The sequence below is a fragment of the Pavona decussata genome, unplaced genomic scaffold (assembly GCF_977016875.1).
Source record: "Pavona decussata unplaced genomic scaffold, jaPavDecu1.1 SCAFFOLD_234, whole genome shotgun sequence".
Lineage (NCBI taxonomy): Eukaryota > Metazoa > Cnidaria > Anthozoa > Scleractinia > Agariciidae > Pavona > Pavona decussata.
The window spans coordinates 1420001-1439644 of record NW_028145639.1 but is presented as its reverse complement, the minus strand read 5'-3'; the positions used below and the strand labels follow the sequence as shown (position 1 = coordinate 1439644).

General features: G+C 37.5%; 2 protein-coding genes across 4 annotated transcripts in view; one reads left to right on the top strand and one right to left on the bottom strand.

Moving 5' to 3' along the window:
* Positions 1-130: 130 nt before the first annotated feature.
* LOC146458053 (QRFP-like peptide receptor) lies at positions 131-13706 on the bottom strand. Of its 3 annotated transcripts, XM_085091082.1 has the most exons (7): positions 13540-13706; positions 13291-13338; positions 12624-12775; positions 11464-11734; positions 10679-10951; positions 9699-9902; positions 131-669 (listed from the first exon to the last, which is right to left on the bottom strand). In XM_085091082.1, the coding sequence occupies exons 3-7, from the start codon at positions 12758-12760 to the stop codon at positions 577-579; spliced, it is 978 nt and encodes a 325-aa protein (XP_084947208.1). In that variant the 5' UTR covers positions 12761-12775; positions 13291-13338; positions 13540-13706; the 3' UTR covers positions 131-576. The 3 variants fall into 3 exon arrangements, with proteins under 3 accessions (XP_084947208.1, XP_084947206.1, XP_084947207.1); XM_085091080.1 differs by lacking the exon at positions 131-669 and having other exon boundaries at positions 4597-9902; XM_085091081.1 differs by lacking the exon at positions 131-669 and having other exon boundaries at positions 4597-9902; positions 10703-10951.
* A 4211-nt stretch (positions 13707-17917) lies between these two features.
* The window catches only part of LOC146458052 (adenosine receptor A2a-like), a 2572-nt gene continuing 845 nt past the window's right edge, over positions 17918-19644 (top strand). Inside the window, exon 1 of the mRNA XM_085091225.1 lies at positions 17918-19644. This exon is cut by the window's right edge and continues 845 nt beyond it. Coding sequence (XP_084947351.1) covers positions 18157-19083 — 927 coding nt within the window. The 5' untranslated portion in view covers positions 17918-18156 and the 3' untranslated portion in view covers positions 19084-19644.

The window sequence follows — 19644 nt, the reverse complement described above, 5'->3', positions numbered from 1 at the left end:
ACACCCGGTAACATACAATGATATCTCAAAATAACTAAGATCAATCGTGACAATCAGTATAATAAAAGTAAAATCCGTCGTTTATTGTCTTTATTTACAACGACAGCAGAACGACTTTCTGTGTTCTGGTGTTCTGTCTCGGCATCCCAATGAAATTGTAGCCCGCGGCTCCTTTTGACAATTTCACAACTATTCTGTAGAGTAATAATATAACAGCTATGTACTAGTACACCCGGTAACGTATAATGATTTCACAGCATAAGAACAGTAAAATCTCTAAGCCACCGTAGGTCATTTACAACGACAGCAGAACGACTGTGTTCTAAACATTTCTTTTCATTGTTCAGGTGCAGCAACCTTATTTCCGCCGATAACAAAGGTTCTGATTGTTACATTTTTATGTATTATGAAGCTGACCCATCATCATTCCACAACAATTCAGCCCAACGACATACTTTGTACAATCACCGTCGAAAACATGCAATGATTTCGTACATTCTGCTTACAAAGAACATTCTTGAAAATTTAAAAAAGTAACTGAATTCCAAAGCCGTCTTTTAGGCCTCTGCTGTTCCTTTACAACGACAGCAGTAAAACTTCCTGTGTTCCAAAGATTACCTTCCTTTGTTTCGGTGCAGCAAGCCTTGTTTCTGTCGCGTGAGAAAGGCTCTGGTTGAAACAGTTATTTTATTTTGATATTAGGAAGAGAAGGAAAGGAAAAACAATGTGTAACCGAGGGAACTAATACATCAATCGAGATATTTAAAAGCAAATACTTGAAACAGATTCTGAAAAGGTCTGAATTACAAGAGGCTGCAAGTTTGAGTGCAGTAGTGTAGGCTGCTGTCCGGAGTAAAATGGCGGTCTTGACGAGGTTACAAAGAGAAGAAGATAAGGGAGATTGAGGAGATCAACCTTGTGGATGATTTTAGCCGACGAGGCCGGGTCAGGCGATATTCCGCTGGATTTCACAGGATAATTGTTAAATATAGGCCATTTTGAATTCTGATTTCCAGTGATGGTTGTTATACTTGTATGTCTAATTATCCACGCCGGAGTATCACCCTCTGGTCTCCGAAATACAACCGAATTGTTGCCCTTTTTTAAGAAAAGATATACCCAGTAAAAGACATAGGGGCACCTAAAAAAAAGCTATAGTTTAATTCCTGTTTGTCAAACAGCACGTTTTGTTTGTTGTTGGGTCGTTGTTTGTTTCAATGCGAACAACTTGGTTTCCGGTTTAACATCCGGTCCCAGACTACCGTTATTTTAAAAAAGATCACAACAAACGAATGGATGGATGGTTTAATTAGTTAATGTATATAGGCACTGGATGATTGAATGACTTTGCCGCTGTTCTTTTGGTAAAAGTCTCTTGTCTAGGCCTATAATTTCTGGACTTTGTTAAATCTGTAATCAATGGTGTTATGGTTTGCTAATCGCTAATCACTTGAAACCAGCAGTTGATTATTTTTATAAACACTGTGTTTTGAATATAACACTCAATCGACCACTACATTTATTTCCAATTTACGTCAGCACTCAAGAGGGCTTCTTCAGACCAAAAACATATTATTTTCCGCTTTGTATTAATCGTCATTATTGATTACTTTAGCCTCGCAGAGAATATTTAAAGAAGGCGCTTGATACACTGATACCACAGTAGCTGTGTAAACGAGGTTTGCAACACGAATCGAGGAAGTCCCGAGAGTTGTTAAACTACGGCGCAAGTAACGTCTAAAAAGGTAAAGATCGACCTCACAAACTTTTTGTTCAGCTCATGGTTAGAACCATATTTATTTAAGTCCAATTTAGAAAGGAAATTTTAGAAATTGGATAAATTCGAAATCATCGTTCGTATTCAGGCATGCACTTGCAATTGGCAGTTCGTTCACGCAAACTTCTTACACTATACTTTTACGGCAGTCATACAATGAGTTGCTTGTTTCACAAATCGTTATAAGTGCAAATAAATTTGGGGTTCACGAAATGCGTTTCGGAGATAAAACGCGTGCAGAAATGGCCTGATAATGAAAAGATAGGCCTCGTTGCTTGGTATGGCCTCATTCAGGTCTCCATTTGGGTGTACAGTGAATATATTGCAAATGGGTCGCTGTATACAAAGTTTTTGTACTAAATGCTATCTGAATATGGAACAAACTTGGCTTGCAACAGATGGCATCCTTTTTACTTAAATATATCTTATAGGGGTATTTTTAAAACCGGTAAAACAGAAACATTTCTCATTGTAACACGCAGTTTCTTATTTTGCCCTAAAATCTAGAGAACCGGTAACGAAGATTAACGCAGATTAGCAAGAAACATAGACCTTGCATCTACCTTAGTATCTGGCCTTCGAAACGTCAGCACTCGAATCTCTTTACAGTCGTCAACTTGCCTTTCAACTCATGTTGATAAAATCAAATATTCGTTTCCATTTTCTAACCCTGGCGCAGGACCAGAATTTCTTTTGAAACTAATCTGTAAAGTTGATAAATTGAAGTTCTAACATGAGGCACGCCAAGCATAAACTAAAAGGAACTACGTGTAATACCATTTGGCCAACAGTCAGAAACAATACCACAGGAATTAATTTAACGGCTATCGTGACCGAAGGGACCTCAACTTGACAATTTTATTAATGTTGCTTTCATATAGCAGTGGTTTTGAAAATGCACGGAAAATAGGCATACCGACATGAAACTAATACATGACATGACATGAAGCTAATACAGACATGAAACTTATGCAATGAAGATTCAAGCTTGCAGGTGCTTGTAACATAACATAGTATCATGGACTCAAATTATTAGTGCCTTTCATGTATTAAACATTTCAACGTTTCTGTTATGTTATACCATCGATGATTCTTTTCAAACAGATTTGCGTACTCTGCTTTCAGGTTAAGAGCATTAAGCCATGTTTACATTATTTGCTGGTATTCACTTTGGCCTTTTTTCACACATCGCTGGCCGCTGCTCGCTGACAGGTGAGACTTTTAGTTGTTTTAATTTCTATTAATTTGTCAAAAAATGAAAGCCCAATGAAAAAAGAAACACTTAACTGTTTAGGAAAAAGAATTATGTTTAATAAGTTATTAACTAGCTCCTGCAATACTTTTAATGAGCCAACATATATATTTTTTTATACCACTGCACAATTTGTGACATTTTTTGTTTGGTAGCTTATCATTATGTGGCAGTATTATAATAATAATAATAACAATAATTATTATTATTATTATTATTATTATTATTATTATTATCATTATTATTATTATTATTATTATTATTATTATTATTATTATTATTAATTGTTATTGTCATCATCGCAATCTAACCTTCTCCCGTGCAAGGTGCGAATACACGACGCACCCTGATGGGGTGAATCTAATTAGCATGTACATATTTCGTGTGTTTTTTTCCTCTGTCCGTGAGAAATATGTAAAAAGAAAAAAATCGCACGTCCTTTATTTTCTAAGACGAATGCAAATAAGGTTATAGTTCAAACGCTTCCCAGAAAGCTGTTTGGTCTTATCGTTCATTGTATATACCTAGCTTGTGACAACGGTTTTTCATATCGTGTGTATGATGAGCTTGGGTTTTTGTATTTATTTTCAAAATACTCATATCGTCATTTTCAACTGCTTCACAGACTATGCTCTTGAGTTTCCAAGGTGTAAGCGACATCGTTCATATCTGGGGAATGCCGAGTATGAAACAGTTTACTGTTTGTTTCTGGATGAAGTCAAGTGACTCGGCCGCGACGGCACACCATTCAGTTATGCTGTACCGGGAACATATAATGAACTGCTTATTGCCAAGTACAACAACTTCGCAGTCTGGATCGGAGACGAGAAAAAGTAAGCAGCATATATTCGCATATAGCTTTTAGAAGCGTCAGATCTCCACGCTACTTGTCGCTTTATGAGCTAGTTGTAATCTTGCTCTGGACAATAACTTTTACTTCCGGATAAGCATAGTAAACAGTAAATAAATAAATAAATAAATAAGTAAATAAATAAATAAATAAATAAATAAATAAATAAATAAATAACTAAATCAATAAATCAATCAATCAATCAATCAATCAATCAATCAATCAATAAAGGAGAACTAATCACGAACATTTTCAGCAAACATCACTGTCCCTTCACTGTACAGTAAGTACATCGTTTTCTGAAAAATTATTTACGTCAGAAATTAAAAAACTAAAATGACTAGGGGCCCGTTTCTCGAAAGTCCCAATAACTTACCCGGCCCGATAAGTGTCTTTGGCGATAAATGTTTCTTAATATAAGTCGGTATTTGTTAGCTTTGGATACTCAATTTTTAAATCTTACAATTGAATGAAAACATTGGCCAAGTAGCATGTCTGTAATCACTGTGTAATCGGCGAAAAAACATTCAAAAATATACTTATCGGGCCCGATAAGTTACCGGAACTTTCGAGAAACGGGCCACAGAACACCACATTTCTTTCGATTTAGTCACTGACTACTGTCTGACTACTGTAAAGGAATATTCAAAGTACCTAAACACTTTCATATCAATAAAGGGGCCAAAGACAAATATAACGATCTGTCTGTAAAGACAACTGACCGTGTCAGCTAATGACAGCAAATGGCATCACAACTGTGTATCCTGGGAAAACACTGGTGGAACGATGAAGTTCTACAAAGACGGAGTGCTGTCGGCAACCGTGACAAGCTTCAAAACAGGTCACGTGATCAGATCCGGGGGATCGCTGATGCTTGGTCAAGAGCAAGATTCATTTGCAAGTAATCTTGAAGGCGCACAATCGTTCCAAGGATTATTGACTGATCTCAATGTATGGGATTACGTTGTTTGCCAGGAAATTATCACACGAATGTCAAAAGCGTGTTCGTCAGGAAAAGGGAATGTGTATGAGTGGTCCAATTTTAAACATGGGCTTGTAGGGAAACCCAGGCTCTATATTCCGTCTCCATGTTCCCCAGCGGTAGCTAACCTGGGTAAGTGAATCTCGTGTGCGATGAAAGTGTCTCTTTTTCTTTTTCTTTCATTTTTTTTTTTCCGCAAAAGGAAACTTTTAAACGTGTATGACATTGTATTTAACTAATCGACGGCAGTTTTCTATGGTCCATACTCTTATAAACCATAAAATTACGTCATAAAATGTCAAAACTTAAGTGGTGAGTGGTTTCACTGCCAAAGTTTGAAAATTTTATGGCGTTATTTTATTGTCTATAAGAGTATAGACCATAGAAAGCTGCCGTCGATTTGTTTTTTACAATAATATGGGTAAAGTACGAGAGGAATGGGCTTTAATTTCCACTGTGAAAGCGCGCGGGTTACATCTAACGCCATTTTTATTGTCTGTACTCTAATAGACAATAGCTACGAACCAATCAGCGCGCCGGAATTTTGACAGTTATTCTAAAACTTTATTGGATACGTTATATCCCATTGAAATGTTTAGTCCGAAACTTCAAAAAAAACGGCCAAAATGTGCCAAGAAATCGATCGAAAGTTTTGTCCGAAATCTATTGTCCGAAAATTATAAGTCCTAACATTTTCTAAGTTAAAGTAATACGTCAACATTTGTTTTCTTAAAGTATAAATTACGTCATTATTTCTAAACAGCCAGCAACTTGGATTACTCTATTTCTCCAAAACTTCAGTAAGCCGTGAAAACTAAGTAAAAATTAACCAAAACAGGTGTATTGAAAGGTATCGAATAAAAGTCAAAATCTCGAAAAACAAGCCCATTAAATACTGCTGCCATGCAATCGAAAACTGTGAACGCAGACATGTACACGTTACATGTTGAATCATAAAAATACGCTCTATTTCGGAGTAAAAGTTTCAACATTATTTTTTATTTGTTAAAGTTGCTCTTTATTCGGGTTACTTTAATAATTACGAGGTGCTGTACTGCTAGTATTTACTTCAGGATATTGCGGTTGAAATGATAATGAGTTGGGTTGTTAGTGCGTTCATTTGCATTTTATTAAAAGAATTGATATAAATTGTGTAGTGTACGTCACTGAGAAGTAACAATGCCTTGTTAGCCGGACTTTTTGAAACTGTCTAGCTAACCTTTCTAAATATATTTTACAAGTATTGTAGTCGAAATTGCGTTAAATGATATATCTCAACGTAATAGGTTTTCGTAGACTTAATTTTAATTATGTTGACCTTACGTTGTTTTCTCCTGGTAAGAACTTATTGCGTTTGAAGTGTTAGTTTCATAGCCAAGAGCTGTCAGCTCTTACGTCACTATAAATACTGCGTTTGCAAACCTGTTCTTCAGAGTTGCTGTAAGGGCTTTAAATATATTTACCACCACCGAGCGGTATGTCGCAGGAGTGAAAAGCGCCGTTTTCTCCTGTCACCTACAAGAGCAGTTATTTATGTTCCGGGTGGGAACACGTCAAGCTACGCAGGCTTTTTAACATGTTTTATATAGCCGCAATATTTAGGTAATTAACTATCCTATGTGACACCTTTTGTGTTGATGTTATCCTTTTAAAAGTTTCAACCTTCTTTTTTCTTTTCTTTTTTTTTTTTTTCAAAAAGAAAAAAAGTCTTTATTCGGGTTACTCCAATTAGTACGAGGTGTTGCATTGTTAGTAATTATATTACTCCAATACATTGCGGTTAAAATAATAATGACTTGTGTGTTCATTGTGATTTGAATTTTATAAAGAGAATTGAGATAAATTGCGTAGTGCATGTAAGTCACTGACAAGTAACTTTTAGCCTCACGGTTAGCCGGACTTCCTGAAACTGTCTAGATTATCTTTATAAATATATTTTACAAGTACTGCAGTCCAAATTGCATTAGTTGATAGCTATTTTAGTTTTGTTGATTAAACGTTGTTTTCTCCCGGTACGAATTCAGTGTGAAGCAGAAGTCCTGTTTTGAACTGTTTCCTCGAAAACATTCCAAAGACTAAATATGGCCTAATTGATTTTCAGAAATAACAGTGGATTGCTTACGTCCGGTCAACGCGTATTTCGTTAGGTTTTGACATCCAGTTAAACAGCGAGGAATTGCCTGGAAATAACTCGTTTACCCGCATTTGATAGTTTTTGGTGTAATTCCTCCGCGTTTCAAACCGAATTTGCACCAATTGATTTTTACCTTTTACCTTCCATAACTCAGATAAGTAACTAGTGTTAAGACTTTTAATTTAAAATTGGCTGATGAACGGAAACACCTATTTTACCAGATTTGTTGTTTTACCTGCCCGTGCAATATTTTTAATTAAGGCTTGTAAGCACGTTCTATAATTTATGGAAATGGGTGTGGCTTTACCCTATCAGTATCATGCATTTCACCAATATGAGCTAAAAAACATAAAAGTTACGATAAGAAAAGTAGTTTTGCTTCATTTTTTAAAAAAGGGAGGTTCTATTTCCTGAAAACTGCCTGTCAAAAATTGGTTGCCTTGGTAACATCAAAGTCAATCAACACTAACCGACCGCGTCAATTTTTCTCAGATAAATTTCTGAAAAAGTCTCGAAGTTTCAAGGAGTTTGCTCAAATATTGAAAAAAGTTATTCAGGTTCAAAATCGCCACGGCAGAATTGGCCCCCTCCCTCCCGGCCTAGGGTTCCTTCACAACGACTTTTTAACTTAGATTTTCATTGTGTTAATACCAAGTTGGAGCCAAGTTTGAGTCGACAAAATGTTCTGACTTGTAATTTTTAGATTACCCTCGTTGCATTCTTATAACGGAGCGAGCACTTCAGTAGTGTTAGTGAAATTTTGTGAAGGAAAAACATCGCGCCAATGTTTGATTTGACCAAGCTTATTTACAATACACAAGCACACTTGTGTGCGAAACGTTCTGTGCAGCTTATCACGTTACAGCGGTTACCAATAACACGCGACCTATCGCCTTCGAAAGACTCCGATAAGGCTGCGTTTTGGTGGACGTCAATCAAAGAAAAGCCGTAGAAATTGTTTTGAATACTGAGAACATTTCAAGACAACAGAACCAAGAAATTGACAGTTTTATCCACTGACGGATGGTAAACTTTATGAAAGTTGATTTCCAAGACAGGTTATCTAAAAAAATGCGCATTGTTTAGACGAAGCCGTATTTTTTTATGAAACATTTGAAATCGCTACACCTAACAATTAAATCAGCGATGCGTGCAAATGAGCAAATTATCACATGCAGTGAAAATCAAAATTTTTAATTCCAAATTACCTTTTATTTGCGCTTGATCTGGCTGGAGAACAATTTAAATAAAGTTTACCTTCTCTTGGCGAGGTAAAATTCTTAGTTTCTTGCAGGGTTACCTTGGAATCTTGTCAGAATTCAAAATAATTTCAACGGCTTTTCTTTGATTGACGTCCACCAAAACGCAAATTTATCTGACTCTTTTGAATGCCGTAGGTCGCGTGTTATTGGTAACCGCTGTAACAAAGCTGTTCTTCAGAGTTGCTGTAAAGTCTTAAAGAGTGACAAATAAAAGTAGGCAATAGATAGCGGATACTACAGCGTTCATGACATCCTTGAAAGCCTCCATTCTGCTTCAGTTAGAAGAACGCATGTTGCATTAAAATGCACCAAAATTATATTTCCTAGCTGCAGCCCCGTACCTAGACCAATTCAGTTGCTTTTTTCTTAGATTTCAAGTAACCCTCGGATGGGCAAGTGAGTGTCAGCCATAACATAGGTGAATCGTTAGAAATAAAAGTTAACATCAAGAATCATTAAAGGAAAACTTATGTATATGTATCCAACATACCACGAGCATTGAAAGGAAATTGGGCTCCCCGATACGAAGTTGGTATGATGACCTTCAGCAAAACTGGTTGTCAGGTGCTCTAAACACTGAGATGCCTCGGACGACCCTTGTCGGACTAGGTTTTTGACTAGGCTATTAGAAACGGTGGCTAGGTCATTGACTCGGTTCATGTGTGACAGAAGTCGTGAATAATGCAAGGATCAGTAATCTCAATTTTTCAATGCCTAGTTTAAAGTTTCAGTCTACTGTTGTGGTCAATTATTTCTTTCCTTGTAAGAGCATTCAGCTACATATTTAATCTAAATTTTCAGCTAAAGAATCTAAACAGATTCAAAGGCCATGAAACCCCCCGGATAAAACGATCTAGTAATACCACCGTACCGGAGATAACATTTAAGCATTTACTTAAATGTGCTCATTTGGGTGGCTTTTAAAAAAAATGCTTTGTTTATAGTGGAAATACACTTAGCTACCCAAAGCTGATTTACAGGCATTTCACTCAGAAATAACGGGAAACAAATAATAATCAAATCGAACATAACATGTTAAAAATCCCAACTGACAGGAGGCAAACCAGCTGGCTATTTACAAGCGTGGCCGAGGCGGGACTTGAACCCGGGACCTCCGGATTTCAAGTCTGGCGCCCCTACTACCGGGCCACACCGCCTCCTCTTACTACACCTTTTTATTAATTTTGCGAACAATTTATGGAAAAACGCTGGGCTAAATCTCTGAGAGACCCACTTTCGTCCACCTATCGCTTGCAAGCAATGCAAACCAAGAATGACGATTGCAGAGTTTAAAACATTTCTAGCAATCTGCCAGAGAGACCAGTTGTATCTGCACAGGCGGCGCGCTGCTCAAACCGCGGATTGCTGGATGCACCTTGGTGTTGGACGCTCCAACACAGCACACTAGCTCCATAAAATGTCGCCTAAATCTGTGACTCACCAGGACGTATATGAAGGGGTTAGCAGCGCAGTTAGAAATGATCAGCACACTGGATATTATATGATGTATGAAGCCCTGCTTGTGTGACGGATTGGAGTAGCTAAGGATACAGAGTGACGTCAGGGCAGGAATCCAACACAGTGCAAAGACAACACTGACGGTCATCACCAACTTGGTTATTCTCTTTTGGATTTTCACTCTTCCCTGATTAAAAGTCACAATAACAAAAACTAATAATTAACATATTGTCATTATGTACACGATTTGTTCAATAATTAAAAGCAAGCATTTTGCTGTCAGTCAACAGGGACCCAAAAGTGTTTAGGGTCCAAGCCTCCAGACTTCCACGATAAAAAAAATTTGGAGCCCTTGGGTTCCATGGCTTTACATGTACATGTACTCCATTTGACCAACACCTGGCGGCATTTTTACTCCGGGCTCCGAGTATAGAGAAAGGTTTTAGGCTTCGAGGTACACGGGATTTCGGGCTCAAACGATCCCGCATGTGGGACCCTGAGTGATAATATTATAAGCTACGTCTTTCTTTTTTACAATATTTTAAATTCTTTAAGCTTTACGTTCGTTTAATTGGCCAATTAACGTACGTCAAATGTAGAATTTTCTAACCGACAGCCTAATAATCGAATTTATATTTATTGAGGATAAACATTGCAGCAAAGTTGATTTGCTTGTGCGTCTAAATAGAACATATTACTTAATAACATAAAACAGCCCTCTTATTTACATTAGCTACGTGGCTCCACGACCTCTGCCTCCTGAATGAAACCATAAATTACAGTCGGTCTATCTTAAGTCACCAAATTCTTTTCCTTCTATGCTCTTCCAAGTTTTTTGAATAACCTTTCATGGCTAGGTATCACGACATTTTGCCTCATGTAATTTAACAGTAATGAAGGTCAAGATTTCAAACTAAACTATTTGCAAGAGAACCGGTATAATCACCACAAACACCAACTTACGCAAACATTGGAAACACATCTCACTTGTTGAGCATTGTCGCCGTCGTCCACATTCTGATACCACAGAGCATGCGCAACTCTTGAGTAGAGCCCAGCCATCAGACATATTGGGATTGCACCAGTCACTACCACCCAAGCCATACTGTTAGCTTTACCCATCCACTGCTGAGGCCAGTCTTCCATACAGAAATTACGTTGCTCGTTGTAGTAGACGCTTAGCAGCAAAGGCAAGCTGAAAATGGCAGCAGAAATCCAGATGCTAGGGATAATAATCTGAAAGATAATAGGAGAAATCACTCGACGTTTTTATGTAAACCTTTATTAGGCGAGTGGTATATCTTTGTTCTTTCCAGAATAAAACGCGCATGTGTCTAAATTAATCGGAAGGCTATTAAATGAATAAAACTCTTTCCAGCATGTTGGTATTTCGTAGGATACTGCCCGAAACTGAAAGATTGCCCGAAAAGTTAACAGTTGGCCGAGAACCGTAACCCTTCGAGGTCAACTGCAAAACTTTTTAGGACAACCTTTTAACCTAAGGCATTGTCGTCAGATATATGAAAATTAGCCGGAAAACGGTCTATTTATTTTACAGCACTGGAAAGCATGCGAAGTCTTGTCAAGTTTGGAAGGAAGGGGTACGACTGGAACGCGTGAAGGCCTCAAAGTGGAGGGCTACAAGCCCTAATAAGACATTTCACCCCTCCGTATTCTCTCCGACTTTCCTCGGCCTCAGATGTCCTGTAAAATGCCTTCCAAACGTACGCCCATACTGACAATCTTACCTTAAGATTTTTAGCTGTAAGCTGTCTCTGATAAGCCTCTAGACCCATGACCACATAATATCTCTCAAACGCAATGACAACCAGTGTTAAGACAGAGACAACCAAACTGATCCACGTCAGTATGCCACCAGTCAGCAGTTTGCAAAGAACTGTACCAGCTATGCCGTCAGGGTGGCTTAGAGTGTGACTAACTATGTACCGAGGAACCAGAAACAATGCCACCATGATATCTGCTACTGCCAAGTTCAGAATGAGATAGTTCATGGGGATTCTAGATAAAAAATATGAAGACATGTTATTTGAATTCAAAGATCAACGGAGGCTAAACACATTGGGCCAGTTATTTAAACAGAATCTAACTCAGGCCGCGGCTTAATATAAGACAATCAGTGGCCTCCAAATCTGTTTATAAGCAGTTTATTTTAAGTAGATAAATAGTTTTCTAGTCTGTGATACCAGCCTTCTTGTTACCGTCAGCAGCAGACAATGTTTAGATACAGACTGTTGGCAAAATTGAAAATGGCTTAGAACGTGGTTTTGTCAAACACCGTCTAAACTGTCTTTTTTAAAAAAACAGTTTATTAAAAAAAATGACCCATTGTTTTCAATTGACCGTGCACAGAGATGTGTCCAGAAATGCACGCTAATGAGAATCGTGAACTGTATGATAGACATCACATGGTGTCCCCTAACCTAACTCTCACTAAAACACACATAATTCTGTCAAACATGAAGTCAAAGTTTATATATTTCTCAAATAACGTTTTTTCCAGAGTTTTGGTGGATTTTTTTTTGTACCGTACTACGTACTACGTCGAGAAATCCGCAAATTTCTGTGATAAGAACTCATCTGACCGCTTAGCCGTTCTTTTGGTATAGGGTCTGCTGCTTTGAGATTCATTTACTCTGTCCGACGTTTATCTCTCGCCGACCTGTTTCCTTACAACTGTCTTACATGACACAAAGTTATTTTTATATATAGAACAAAAAAAATGGTTTTCCTTTGTATAATCTGGGGGCCCACTGTTCTTGGAGGTGATGAATTTGAAGTCCTCACTTCACGGTAAACACATTTAACGCCGAATAGCGTAGCTTCCTGGTGCAGGAGTCAGACAGCGCGAGAGGCCTGATTATACAGGTTATGAAGAAATATCACTAACCTCATATCTTGGAATTTGATAATAAGCAGACAAACGATGGCGTTACCCACGATATCCGCAGCAGCAAGGACTGAGAACATTGTTGTGAGGCCGATCTGGGACTCGTTGGACCCTGTGAAGTAAGAAGTGACCGGCATGGCCCTTCCCGTTACCTAAAACGACACAGCAATGATAATAATTGCATTAGATTAACAATAACAACTGCATTTGGATGGGAAATGAAAGTGTGTTCTTTTAGTATTAGTCTAGTGGCAAACTATTTTCACGCTTCAGCAAAAGAATAAGACCTAAAGCAAGCATTTTAGTATTTTGCAGTTTTCAAGGTAAGGCTTATTTTTGGTAAAATTTTACCTCTTGTTTGACCAAAATCGGTGGCATCCCATCCTCAGATCAAAAATGCAAATATTTCAATTTCAACAAAATTGGTAAAATCAGCAACGGGGATGACTAAACTCTCTTTATATAAGCCTTATGGTTTCTTGAGGTCTCCTCGCCATATCTGTACTGATACTTTTGTCTTTGACTATTGTGCTTTATGACAAATAAAAATGATGATGATGATGATGAAATGGCAAATATTTTTTCAATGGAACTAGAGAAAGGAAAAAAGTCTTGTCGCAAGTATACAAGCCTGCATACAGAGTCACGAAACTATAAGAGTACGTACACCAAGATGTCGTTATTCTTGATGAACTGCTTCCTGTTCTGAATGTAGCTGTGAAAAGAAATAAAGCAATATGAAGACACTTTTCCTGTTTGAACCGTGTCTCTAAGCATGTGAGTTGTAGGAATTACACAAAGAATGAAAGGAAATGCCGGATGACAAAACTTCCCCCGGAAAGGATACTGGCCCATAGCAAAGAAACACACTGTACTAATTTTCTGAAATTACGTTCCCCCAATAATGAGTCATTACCTGTTCTACTCTTGAGTAGAGACCGACGATGGTCTGTCTTTTACGACTTTTTGATGTCACACAACAAGATACAAAGAGGAGACCACCGCACCTTCACGAGAAGCAAATTTAAGAGCTTTGTTCAGATCAAAGGATATAACGAAAATGCGTGGAAGGAGTACATTCAACTTAATATTTCTTATCCAAAGATCTCACTTGCCCAAATTTACGTACGTGATCAAAGGTCCGCGCCTCCCGGATCTTCGTAATAAATCACAAGTTTTGAGTTTTCTTGATTAAGTACTCAAGCAAAAACCTCTCAGACAAAGATTTGAACTGTAAGTGGTTTCCGCTGTTTAATTAAATGAGAGCCCTGATTTTATAATGGGTTTGCGAAGAATGACACTCTCAAGAGCTTTACATCAATTGCGTTGAAAAAGGAGAACGAACACATTTTCCGCCATTTCAACTACCTCAAAATAAGTACCTTAAAGTCACCTTTGGTTTGCCTCTGAACAAGTTTTCCATCGACCACTCTTGACTTTCATGGATAGGAATTGTAACAAAAGGCATTTTCTAGCTTAAAGTTTATTGTTAGTTGCGCCGAAGAGAAACTGGAAAAATTAGATGAAAATCAAATTAATTCTTGTGCAATTACCTTTAAAGACTTAAGTAAACACAATTTCTTCTTCGGGAAATTATGTGGCAGGCTTCATCCCATTTTGTGGGCAAGATTGTGTTTTTAATTGAGCCGCTATAAATAATGCGCAGTAATAGTCAAAATTATTTTACTTTTCGAGAGTTTGCAAATAATAATGATTAAAAAATATAATGACATCATTAAGTCGGTGCATCCACCTTGATATTTCTTGGCGTTATAATATTCCTTTTATTATTATTATTATTATTATTATTATTATTATTATTATTATTATTATTATTATTATTTTTGAAGATTTCATTTTTGTTTTCATGAATTATTTACATAACAACTTGCGGACACGGGTCTGGGCTAGTTATGTTACACTCAATCATTTTCATTACATTATTATTATTATTATTATTATTATTATCATTATTATTATTATTATTATTATTATTATTATTATTATTATTATTATTATTATTATCAAATTACTTACTTTACATTAAATCTGCTGTGTGTTTACTACGTCCCAAAATGTTGAACTTTTGTGGCGGGAAAATGAGATGATGTCGTACGTGTCAGTTTGCCATCAAGCTGTCTTGGGTTACTTTATTCTTACTATGGCGTGATCAAATCACTTAGTACGGTTGTTGATCAAAACCAATAAAATGATACGTCAAGGTACTAAAAAGTGTACCTGTCGATGATGGTTTCTATAGAAACAGAAACATCAAGTGTCGAAAAAAAACCCGAAATGTCAAAAATCGAGAAATCCAAGATGGAAGATCCAAGATGGCTAAATCAAGACGTAATTTCCACATCATACGACAAGTTTAGCTCCTTGCTTTGACTTACAAGGAAACAATTTGTACGAAGGATTTACTCTCCAAATTGTATTTTCCTAGCTTAAATACTAACGGAGTTATGGATGGGGGTACACAAATGTCAGTTGTCAGCTAAATGTTGGGCCATTTGTCAGTTATCATTTAATTGGCTGTTAATAATTAACTGCAAAGCTTAGTTATAAATTTGGGATCATGTTATGGATGTTAGAGTCAAATTTTAAATGACTAACTTGAGGTATCAGTAGAATTTATCAATTAGTGTCATATAACACTCTAGCGTGCTGCTGTTAATCACGTGCCTGGAGATTCTGTATGAACACACATAAGTTATTAGCCAAAAAAGGTCGAAAAAGGTTCTTTACAACTGGTTTGAAGAATAGCAAGGCCCACCATGAAGCTTTTCATCAGTTGTCAGTAAAACCGTGTACAAATGTCAGTTGTCAGTTAACCCCATCCAGACCCTCATGAACGTATAAAGGGGTTCGCCCATCTCTCTTGTCCAAAAGACCAGAGTAAGGCCGGTGTTTGAAGAGTTTGCAAATTTTCGTCTTGTTGAGCAGTATCTATTCGTTTTTACATCTCTAAAACAGTGATGTGAAAGGGGTTTTTTGAAAAAGTTTATTTCAACCACACTGTCACCGGCTGAATTTCTCTCTTTTACATTTTTAATAAACCATTTCCGTTTAACCTCGTTTTCATAACGTGAATCAAAACAACTCGGAAATGGCCTATTTTAATTTTGTTTAATTTATATCATTATTCACTCAAGAACATCCCATTTAGCTACAGTCGACTCCCGATAACTCGAACCCTCGCTAACTCGAACCTCGCGCTAACTCGAACCAATTTTTGTTTCCCTTCAGGTCATCTTCTATATATTTTACCCTCAAAAACTCGAACTCCCAATAACTCGAACCTTTTTCAATTTCCCTTGAAGGTTCGAGTTATCGGGAGTCGACTGTATAAGCTAGCTTAAATGAAGCCCTGGGTAAACTAAATGACAATACCAGAAAACCAATAACAACAATACACATTGATCTAGAAAATAGAAGATACAATCCACAAATTTAATCACTAAGGTGAAAACTGTAGTAACGTTTGCGATGGCTTTTCAGTTGAGTCTTAAAGCGCTGACGAATATTAGAGATAACGGACGTCTCCACAAAACATTGAACATAATTATGATGATAGGCCCTTTGCAGCTGGATTACGTGACCAAATTTATATTATGGGCTATAATAAAAGAATACCAGAAATCGAAACAATTTGACCAATTAAACAAGATGGCCAAGATTGAAACCTTTGATAAAGAGCAAAGAAGGTAAAATTTAATGTCTGTCAGAATGATGTAATGTCAAGTATATTACGTGATAAGAGAAAGAAAAATTCTGCGTCGCCGACGGGAATGGAGTCCATTAACAAATGGGAGGCAAGTAATTTACTAGGCTCATAGTTTAGTGGCTACACCTGTCGGTTTCCGTGGACTCATACGGTAACCGTCATCTTTCTTAATGATGATATTGTTGAAAATCTAGGCAACCTCCCGAAGAACATTCAACAAACCATGTGTACATGTTGTTTTGTGTTCACCAGCTACTCGAACGAATTATCTAGAAATACAGCGATTATCCTGCAAAATCGTACGCAATATCGCCTGATACTTAGTTGGCTAAAATCAGGCGGTAATCTACAAGACTGCGCAGCATAACTGTTTTATTCTTCAACAAATTGATAACAAAGCACAGTATTAGTACTGAAAAGCTGGAGACGATCTTTATTTGTTACATTTTTCTCCCCAACACAAGAAATTAAGTCTATCGCACGACGAACATGAACGCATCAGACCATAATTAGACAATGCTGCAATGCGTGGAATAAAAAATAATTTCGGTGATCATTTATTTTCTTTAAAAGTGTTTAGTATTCACAAATTAACTCACAAAATTGAGTCGAACAGTATCAACTTATTTCTCTTAAATTTGCAAAACGTTCATTTTGCATCTTTCCCTCGTAAGATTTGAAATATTTCATGATAGCATAAGCACAAGGGTCCTGAGAACCAATCAGAATGCGAGGTTACCCTATGCCTTTAGGCCCTATAAGTCTCATTTGGAATGGACTGGGTCAGCAATCAGAGTTTTGATTATGGAGGAAAATCCTCAATGGCAACTCCCATCGCATTTGGATCAAATCGATAAAGAGGATCGTTTTCCTTTCATTTTATCGAAATTGAAAGACAAATAAATGCATAAAGCACTATGAAAAGCAAACAGTGCGTGGCCAACAATGACACGATGTTTAAGCAGCGTCACTTTGTTGTCAGTGATGTTTGCGTGTGTTCGGTCAAAACGGAATTAAACTTCCGAGGACATTATCATTAGCACGTTTTAAACGATCCTTTCTGAGTGTTCCTAATGGCTCGTTGGAGTGATTTTTCGAATATCTATGACATGCAATTATTATAAATTTTTGACTATGTTGGGAAGTATTAGTTGTGAAGGAAAAATGCTGTAGCCCATATATCTACCAGCTGTAATGATGCAATAAATTTTGCGCCAAAAGGTCAAGAGTTTTTTTGGACCTGAATTAATTTTTTTCACTTTCAAGATAAAAGACGCTTTTGGTCCAATATGAAATTCGTTAATGCTCACAATACGATACAACACTCATGAATATTCCATTAAAGGAATATCACGTCGCTAAGAAGGATGAGTTCCCTCTGAAACCAAGCTCGGTTAACATAGAAGTTATCTTTAAAGTGAAAATGAAATTATCGCGTTCACGTTTCGTGCTGCATGTTTACCGAAAATCTTCAAGTGCCCTTGGAAATCCTCTCGCGTCATGCAAAATTTAAATATATATATATTAGACGTTATGGAAACGATATCATCGTGTAGTAATTTTTTTTTTTTGCGCATTATGTAAATCATTTCTTCTTACCGGTACATGACGCATTATATGCGTGTTATTTCATATTCTTGACACATCGGAAGAAAGACGATGCTTAGATAATGCGATAGTACAGCTGTATATCCATACACAGTATATAAACACATCACTCACAGCTCAGGGCAATAAGTAATTAAGTCTTTGGTACAAGAAAGTTCTTGGCATCAACTTGAAAGTAAACAGAAGTCGCCTTGCCAAATGAATAACACCAGTCAACTCAGTTTCTCATGCTATTACCTAGATCGGTTCCAGCTCTTCAAACCTGGACCACTGAGTACTGAGTACATTGTGAATGTTACGTTGAATGCAGTTTTAGCTGTGGCTGCTGTTCTGGGCAATGTAATCATTCTCCACGCGCTGCGAAAATCTACCGCGCTGCGTCCGCCATCACGCGCGCTGCTTTACAGCCTGGCAGCTTCTGACCTCGGTGTGGGCTTTTTCGTTCAGCCATTTTACGTGGTGTACAAGACAGCCGAAGTGCTGAACAATCGTCCGTTATACTGTGTAACTGGAATTGGGTTTCATTTGTCCGCGAACGTGTTCTCGGCAGTCTCATTTCTGACAATAACTGCTATCGCAATAGACCGCTTGCTTGCCATTCGCCTGGGCCCCGGATACCAAACTACTGTATCACTGAAGCGGGTTATTTTAGCCATACTGACTATTTGGGGACTAACCAGCTTGTGGGTGTTAACTTGGTTCATGGATATAAAGATTTATGGTTTGTTTAACATCAGTGCTGTTAGCATTTGCTTGCTCGTCTCGTCATGTTCATACGTTTGGCTTTGGTTCAGGCTTCGCAAACAACGACAAAGGATGGAGCGATGGAAAATGGAAGGAGAACTCCCTAGCGAGGGCTCGCCAAAGTTCGGAGCTCACAAGAGATCCGTGACCAATATGTTCTGTGTTTATATTCTATTGCTTGTTTGCTATGTGCCGTATTTGTCAATGTTTTACGTTATACAAACGACTAAGGTGAATCCTACCAAGATTGCCGTTTTGAGTTATACGATGACTTTGCTGTTCGCAAATTCAGCTTTTAATCCTTTTCTATACTGTTGGCGTATAAAGGAGATTAGGAAAGAAGTCCTCAAAACGATAACAAAATTTTCGTGCAAGCAATAAAAAACTGAGCAATTAAATGTTGTTGGTACAGTCAACTCTCGCCTTGCACACACCACGCTATTACGGACACCCCGATAATACTGACAGCAGCTAAATCTCCGGTAAAAATAAATTACAGACGTTTGACTGAAATAAATTCCCGCTATTACGGACTCTCGCTATTAAACACAATATTCGCGGTCCCGACGGTGTCCGCAATCGGGAGTTGACAGTACTGTGAAATACTGACAGCGAGAAAGATCGGGAAATTGTTTTTTCCGCTAACGTTGAACAAGCAATTATTCGTGCAATTATTGGTATTTACATTTTGATACCTCGGCAGAATACGGAAAAACGAGGCGACTGAGGTTTCAGCTTCTTAATTAATTATCTGAATACCGCACCTTTCCTTTTGACGAAACGACAGATGGATATCTTCTGATAAAATAAGTATAGAATGAGAGATTATTTCTCGATCATGTAATATTCGAATTCAGTGAATATTAGGAGTCTAGCTATGTTCAAATTGGCGAGCGGTCAGATTTTCCTTGAATCCATCAATTTTAATCTTACTCACGGTTT